The sequence below is a fragment of the Kryptolebias marmoratus genome, linkage group LG1, assembly GCF_001649575.2.
Source record: "Kryptolebias marmoratus isolate JLee-2015 linkage group LG1, ASM164957v2, whole genome shotgun sequence".
NCBI classification, from domain to species: Eukaryota; Metazoa; Chordata; class Actinopteri; order Cyprinodontiformes; family Rivulidae; genus Kryptolebias; species Kryptolebias marmoratus.
Window position 1 is genome coordinate 20,731,280 of NC_051430.1, and position 8,478 is coordinate 20,739,757.

Consider the following 8,478-nt stretch of genomic DNA (forward strand, 5'->3'; position numbering starts at 1 on the left):
GGGTGGGGGGGGAGACACAAACAAGGAGATGTAGAAAGCAGCCATACCTGTTTGTGCATCTCGATGTTGAGGCCGTATGACATCTCATAGTACTGAGGAGGACAGAGAGTCAGAGGGTTAGCTCAGCGAGGGGAACGATATAAAAAGGCGTCCTTCTGGATGAGCATTTCACAGAGATCCTTCAAACCAAGTGTGATGCCACGTCATGCTCAAGAGGAAATCAGACTACCTATTTTAAAGCGCATCTTTCAAATTACACGGCACCACAGAGGCAAAGCAGACAAACATGCTGAAAACCATACTTTCTGCTCTGTTTGCTTTGCGTCAAAATAAAACCCACTAAACGAGCAAAACTTTTATTTTTCATACCGCTTCGGATAAAAGAGCTTGAAACTTTGTGGTTTAAACTGCAAGTTTCAGCAAAATGGTTTTGTTTTGTGAGTGGGCCTGTGAGATGTTTTAAGTTTTTTTTTTTAAACATGCTGTCCTGCTTTCCTTGAGGTCATTTATGTTTAGGAGAATTTTTAGTCTTAGGGTCATCATTTTCATAAAATGGCACATTTCTTCTAGCATTATCCAAGGGGGAAGCGCCCTGCCTGCACCCTCAAGAAGGTCATAACGTGTAATAAATTAATATAAATTAATAAATGTCTGCTGAGTTCTCATGTTACCAATTTACTGCGGCCGAAGGAGTCACCAAAGCCGATCCATCATCACCCACCCACCCGCCGCGCTCCGAGCTCCCCAGGACTTCTGTATCTAAAATTTTAAATTGTAACAAATGTCTACCGAACAAAGTGACGCGCTAATGCATCTGTAGCATCAGCATTAGAGCACAGACACGTCCAACTTACACTTGCGACCAAACTCCTCCTAGCGGAGAGCGCACTGCAACCCACTCAATACAAAAAAACACAGATACTTGTGTGGGATTTTATTTGTTTTTCTTAAAACACTCTGACGGCGAACATGGCAACAATAACAGCCAGATTAGCTCTCCTCCTCTGGGTCCAATGAAAGAACACAAACACATCACAGGTCTGCAATCAGGCAGCAAAAAAACAGTCGCCGCCAAACGTCAGCGAGGAACTACTCCCCACGGCTTTAATGCACCACTAATCTATAGATTATTGATTTATTCAAATGTACCATTATGCTATGACTCAAACGTTAAAGCCACTGCTGTTATTAAAGGCAAAACATGAACTCATATTCTTTGTCTCGTTGACTCAACACCCCCCCCCCGATTTGTTTAAATACAACTTCCTCTCATTCACATGAAGTATTCAGATGATTCTCTTATCAGCCTGTGGAAGGACCACTTATACATCTGGCGAGGGAACGACACGATCTTCCCCAAGGACACTTCTGCGGCCTTACTCCAGCATGTCACGCGGAACATAGTCTTACCATGACATAGTGTCTCTGCATCTCCGTCTTTTCACTGGCCAGCTTCTCACACTCCAGTTTGAGGCTGTCGAACGACATAAAATGGGAGAAAAATGAAAAAACTTTCAAAGTTAAGCACAAGTTCTTCTTGTTTGTCCATGTCTGAATGGATGACGACTCTCTAAAACAACCACGATCACTCATTGGATCTGCCATAAACACAAATTAAAAAAAACACATATTTTGGTGAAATTATGAAAACTAGTAGGTTGTCTGCATGTGGTGTGCTTCAACCCCACTCCACCAGGATGTGTATTTAGCAACGTGTATGTGAGGCTGGCAGTTTTTAACCGTTGTGGCCAACCCTGACTGAAAACGCAAACAAATTTTTAAAAAAAAAGAAGTGGGTACAACTTGGACAAAGTAAAATAACTGCGCAAGAACAGTGTTGGCCCAATACACCACCGCACACACACGGGGGAAAATAAGTGATGATTTATGAACGCCTGAGCCCACACGACACCCTTTGGCTCTCACCCATCACTAAGACTTAGACCTACCGCAGTGTAAATGCCAACACTGATGCCGGCTGCATGTGTGTGTGCACTTTTTATGTGAACCTAATCCAGGTTTACGGGCTGGTCTGAGACCAGACTCGTTGTGTTCACCGTGGTGCAGCTTGGGAACGCTGCGGTTGGAGTGAGGTTTGATGTTAAAAGTCTCGATAACAATGGGGGGGGGGGGGATTCGCCCACAAAGGCTGCACAGTCTCGCATGTGAATCGTGTGTTTGTGTAATCCACCTGTGGTACTGCGCCTGGAGAAACTGGAACTCCTCCTTTATGCGGTCCAGTGACTCCGGGATGGTGAACTTGAAGGGCTGGCCTGGAGCCTGATGGGGCGTCTGAAAGGATAAACAAAAAAATACATGATTATGAACATCATGGTGCCTGTCAGGGGTGGTTACGTGTTATTTAGCATGTAGAGCCCAAATACCACGAGAAAGAATGAAAAAAATGCATGATGTAAGCAGAAACCAAGACAAGAAGAGCAGGAGGTTTAAAGTCAGGTAGCAGGAAGCAACTTACCGGGTGTCGCCCCTGGGGGAACATTTTATCTCTGCTGGGGGTGGAGGTGGTGGGAGTCAAACGCTGTAATCCTCCTTTAAAATAATGATGAAAAAAAAAAACTCTCAAAGGAGGGGGTCCAAATGAAGCAGCGGGGACGTGTGAATCTCACGGACACGACCCCATCCAACCAACTTTAATTTTAACCGGAGCCCGACGCCCACCCACCCCTTCTCTCTCCCCCCGGCTGCTCGGTCTGGTGCTCGCCGGCCGCCTAACGTGAACTCCCCCCCGCTGCTCGAACGGCTCATCAGCCGGAGGCGGCGGGATGGATGGACAAGGAGGTGAGAAAAGGAAGTTACCTCAGTCGGGCGTATGTTTATCTGTAGTTTTAAAGTATTCCGGGTAGACACAGATGAAGAAGAAAAAAAAACAAAAAAACAACAACAACCCGCAGAGCCGGAACACAACAGCCGCAAACTGTCGGCTCTCAAAGCGTCAGAAACATATCCACACAAGTTAATTGCAGTGAAGAGTTCCCACTTGACTCGCCGCGGTCGCTGGTTGGCGGTTAAAGAGGCAGTAAAAACAGAAATATTGATTTCCAGGTTGACTTCGGATGGAAAGCTACGTCCATAATAGGTTTCGCGAAAAGAATAGGCAACGTATCGTTAATTTTCATCGCTGAAGCTCCCCACATCGGCGCGAACGCTCCGGCGTCTAGCTCCGCTTTACCTTCAATGGCAACTTTCTCACGCGGTTTCACGCTCTCCCCCCACCCCTCCCACCAAGTCTAACCGAAACTCTAGGACCGCCCCCAAAACGGCTCCTGACCAATCAGAACCGCCGCTCCACGTGGGGACGAGTACGCGGCTTTGAGAACTGACCAATAGCCGCTCGGCAAACTTCCTCCAGTCCGTTGACCTCGCGGAGCTGCGCGATTTCCGACCAATCGGCGCCGTCGCAAGACCCTGCCACTTCGGAAGCGCGCGGGGCGGGCTGTGCTGTGGGTTAGAAAAAAAAAGAAAAAAAAAAGGCGAGCTTCACCTGTCAATCAAAGTAACGTGGGGCTCAGCGGGAGAGGCGCGCGCACACATGAACGTAAACACACAAGCGAATCGACGCTCACACACACATATATGCATAAACACACAAACAAGAAACACCAAAACTGTTTATTTGCTGCCGTAGCGTCATGGCAGATCACCTCAAACACCTCTTCCACTTTTCACTCTGAGTAACGATCCATCACTGGCATTTATAGGACTGACTTTTGTCACATTTGTCTTGGGAAAAGAAAAAAAATATTAGTTTAAAAGTCAGTGAAATACCTCAGTTTGCCTTGTGTTTTTATCAGTGACATATGAAGCCAGAAAAAAAAAAAGATATTGTTATGATCTAGTGCCTGTTATCACATTTTATAAACATAAACATATCTCAGTTTATTATAAATTGTTTTCTTTAAAAAAAAAATAAGATTTGCAATATTTAACTCCACATAATATGATATGGTGAAGACATCAGGTCACAATGAGTGCAGGAAAATCAATATATATTTGTTCTCAGTTTGAGCACAACATGCATAACAATAAATAAACAAAGTGGACTTTCTGGATTGCATTAAGTACGTTGTTTCAAAGATGTGTGGCATCTTACGCTACAGCCAAAAAGATGCAAATTGTTAAGTGTTTATGTGGGGTGATTCCAGTAAAGATTTAGGTAAACAAACACGCTGACATAAGTAGGGTTTGTCCCAGTTGTAATTTGTTATTCTCAGCTGGATAAAGTCTGACCCCGTGACTGCACAACTTCCAGTACGCCAATACTTTACTGTAAGCAGACGAGTTGTTTTATTTGTGTCCTCAGGCGTGATTAATAGAGAACTGTGAACATCCCCATTAATGCCAGATTCCTTAAACGCACCTTGGTGTTGTTAATATACAGCAAAGAGTGCAATAAAGTGACCACGGCATGGCCGACCAGGCGGCAGGAACCAGATCCTGAATGGGGCTCAGAGTTTTTGTTTTTTTCTGCTCCACTTATCCCACCTATAAGTGCCCCTCAGTCCACATGGAAAGCCCCCCCGAGCCCCACGCTGACCTGCGATTGGCTTAAAGAGCTCAACCTCTGACCCTACGACCTCTGACACCTGCAATGGCTGATTCAGTCCATATGAGAGACTCCTGACTGTGACCAACTGTTACCATTCCCCCAAAAAATCTCCATTGGTGCGCTGCCTTTATAATATGTATGAGTTACACATTCTGAAGTGGCTCTTTAACTTCCTCCTCTTAAGTTTGGATTTATCTTAACAAGCAAATTGCTTCATAATATAGGTTATAAATAGGTTAGGTCCAATTAAAATAATTATGCTTATTTATATTTGGACAAAATTAGGGATCCTGTGCTGTTTACATTCTGAAAGTAATGTGCCAAACATCGCCACATCCATTAATCAGAAGTTTAATTGACGATTGACCACAGGAGTATTACATAAACACAAATGCATAAAGGCGATTTTTACGCATTTTTAGGAAATTTAGAATTCAGGACTTTTCACAACTAGAGCTCAAACCATTTATTTGTCACTTTTCTGCAGCGATTTTAAAAACAATCCAGCTATTTTTAAAGGCAGCTGATGCTCACATTTGTGTCATTTGCTGCATTATTTCTGTTTTTCGTCGTTGCGTTTGTATATTATGAATGTGTTCTGGACTTTTCCAATCAGTCTTCTGAGCCAGTTCTCCTTTAGTACTCAAGGCCATCCCAGCTCAAGCCCATTAAAACCAAACAAGTGAGCTTAAAATGTAAATTGGACATTTATTTAAAGAACTTCTTCACACATGACCATAAAACCAGAACCTGAGACAATACATGACACATCACATGTCCACAAATTCCTATAAAAAAGGGGTAATGATTAACATTTCTTGTTAGTGCTTTATCAGTTCTCCAAAAGAGAGCAAACAAGAAGAAAACTTTTTTTTTCCAACCGTTTCTTTGTCTGAATTATGCATGCGCGTTGTTTCCTCCTCAGCCCAGCGTTGAGTACAAAAGCAAAACTTTTCATGTAAGATCGTTTTTTTTTTAACCCACCAAGGTAGATAAAGTTAGCGTGGACCAGTTATAATCCCTTAAAATGTGACTTCTTGCACAAGAATGTCACACGGCGTAAAATTCAAGTGTCAGTGTTTCAACGAGCAATGCAAAAGATTAGGATATTTTGTTATGCGTGAAACCCAGCCTGTCTGTTCCTGAGTTTTAGGCCAAAATGCTCAGTCACGATGTTTACTGATTGTTTCGCTAATCTCCTCGTGAAGGATAACAGAGTTAAAGATTAGGCTGGGATCACAGGAGGCTGACATGTTATAAATAAGAGAGACTCTTTGATAAAAATGCCTTTGTGGCGCGATGACTCAAAGATCTCTGTGTATTTTACGCGCAGTGCTTTTTGCACATTACCAATTTTATTGTTCATGTCATGTTGTGCTCGCGTTCTGGATTGTGAGTTGATCGAAACGATTAATTATGTGAAAGGAAATAAAGCTGCTGTAGAGACTTAGTAAAATAAACACCAAATCTGTATTTTTAGGCCTCTTTGCATGACTTTTAAAGTGATATATTTCATTTAGGTGTGTGATTTTTGTCTGCAACAAACCTTGTGTTTTGCCGAGGTGTCAGTAATCCAGATAAGAGATGTTTTCATGACAATATTGTGTCTGTTTTTCTTCTGCTACGGCTAGCTGCTGCTGCTGCTATTTGCTCTTGCAGATACCCTTTGGTTCTTGTTTAAATAACTCTGTTGGAGTTGTTTTAAGATGACACTGCTCTTGGACCCATTACCTCATGAATCCGGTCAGAGTTAGGCCCTATTTCTCCAAACTGAGGGGGTTCGAAGAGCTACCCTCAACAGGTGAGACGGTAATTGTTCGGAACCTTTCTACAGAACCTCACTTTGAAGGATTTTCCACTTCAGTTGAATGCGCAGGATGTGCCGTCGCCGAGCTGGAGGACAAGGGAAGCACACGAACAGAGGAAGTGCTTGGATCGAGTCTAGTTTTATCTGCATTATTTGTTTTTTTACTGAGTTCGATTGGACGGAAACCGGAAAAAGGCAATGCGACACTAAAGTTCAAATATGTGAAGATGCTTGGGCTAAGCGTGACAAGCAATGATGTTGGGAGAAACTGAGGTTTTTGAATGACCTTAACTCCTAGGAACATGGACAACAAATCAAAATCAATGGCTGTGGATTTTGAATCTCAATCAAAAGCCCGTTCTCAAAGAAAGCCTCGAGGCTTACGAAAGTCTCCAAGCTTACAATTACTACACCTCTGGTTGGATGTTGGAAAGCAGCATTGCAATGAGGAATGATTTAAGCAAACTTTGTACTGATAGAGGCTTGTTCCTGAGAAGTCTGCGCTTGGACAGTTCCAGAGTTTATTATTTTTGGTTCATCACAACAGCAGATTCTGAAGTATATATATCCTATTTGACCGGCTGAAATCTACATAAAAGTTGACCATTACGGTTGAATCAGCACCAATCGCTCCATGTATCCTTCATGTTTATCCAATAAAACTGGTCGTCCAAACATGGCAATTAGATCTGCATACACAGGATGTGACATCTTAGGCTGCTTTGAAAACTTTGCCTATTAAATAGTCAAGAAATCAGTGTCCAAGATCGGGTTTGGTTGCACATTCTGTTTTAAGAACCCGTAACCGTCAGCACAGTGAGTGCGGCACAATAATGATTATAAAACCTGGATATATGGGACCTTATTGTGTAAGTGAGCCATGCTGTACCTGTTTTAAACCCTGTACCTATTCTATATTTCTATACTAGTTGAAAACACTCCTTTTTTGTTCCGCTTCAGTGATCCGACAGAGACAGTGCACCAGCAAACATGAGCTCACTGGCCTCCTGATTTCCTTAACAAATGCCCATCCCCTCATTCATTTGAAAAGTCTCCCCTTCCTCCTCCTCCTCCTCCTCCTCCTCTGTTCCCCAGTCATTTGTTTAAAGTGGCCAAGCACACAATTAGCCTCTGCTTTGGATGGGGTGCAAGAACCTGCCATACAAGCCTCATTTGGTTTGCAAATGTCCAATTTCTTTCTGATTTTAGTGGCTAAAACAAATGGCTGTGCTTTGTTTATAAAGGGAGAGGGGGGCGGGGTGTGGGGGGGAGAAGTGGCTGTTTCAGCGGTGACCTGGTCATTTGTCTGTAGAGGAGAGAAGAGGCTCTCCCAGATAATGACTGAACAAGCAGCTTTGTGTGGGACGGCAAATAGAGTGATCCCACTCTCGTCCTACTTAACACAAGAAGAGCTCTGCTGCTGTGTGTGTGTGTCAGTGTTTCTATCTCTGTGTGTGTGTGTGATCTTATATGCAAACATGTGTGTTTTGTTGGGCTGTGTCCTATTTGAATGTGTGTGTATGCACGTTTGGTTAGTTTGGTTAGTGTCAGAGTACGTGTGTGTGTGTGTGTGGGGAGAGAGGGTGTTAAAGAGTGTATTCATGCTCATGTGGTAGTGTGTGTATGTGTGTGTGTCAACAGCAGATGATTTGCGTGAGGATTCTGGCAAAGCTGTCCCATGGAGCCCTTTTGTTTTGTTTAGAAAGTTCTGTTTTTAATGGACAACCAAGGACATAATTTGAATAACATCAGCCCTGCCCGCGAGCCACTTTCTCTGCGTTTTAACTGAAGAATCTCGAGGACCCGGCTGAACTAATCCAGGTCCTGCTGCGCCCGACCCAGACCCCCTTTTGCGCCCAATTGGAACCGAGGTTCCGTTTTACGGTTAGAGTTGATAAAACCGGGACAAAGTTATCGTTCAGATACGAGTCTGAAGTGGAGACTTGCGGCAGCTCGGTTTGTCGAGGCGAACCGAAATATCAGAACCATGCAGGGAACAAAGTCTCTAATCTGCAATGTCAACATTAAGTGTTGCCAAAGAAGACTTATGACGCAAGCAGGCTGAGGTTTATTTACTTTTGTTTGCTCGCTTTATTAAAATCCT

General features: G+C 43.4%; 1 protein-coding gene across 3 annotated transcripts in view; it reads right to left on the reverse strand.

Annotated features, from left to right (window-relative positions):
- Positions 1–3,219, reverse strand: part of LOC108234603 (transducin-like enhancer protein 1) — a 20,487-nt gene extending 17,268 nt beyond the window's left edge. For 2 of the 3 annotated variants that reach the window (XM_017413933.3, XM_017413934.3), the window contains exons 1-4: positions 2,477–3,219; positions 2,192–2,292; positions 1,411–1,474; positions 48–92 (exon numbers count right to left, since the gene is read on the reverse strand). In XM_017413933.3, coding sequence (XP_017269422.1) covers positions 48–92; positions 1,411–1,474; positions 2,192–2,292; positions 2,477–2,500 — 234 coding nt within the window. In that variant the 5' untranslated portion in view covers positions 2,501–3,219. The remainder of the gene's footprint in view (positions 1–47; positions 93–1,410; positions 1,475–2,191; positions 2,293–2,476) is intronic. The other variant, XM_017413929.2, reaches the window with a different exon arrangement.
- Positions 3,220–8,478: the final 5,259 nt, after the last annotated feature.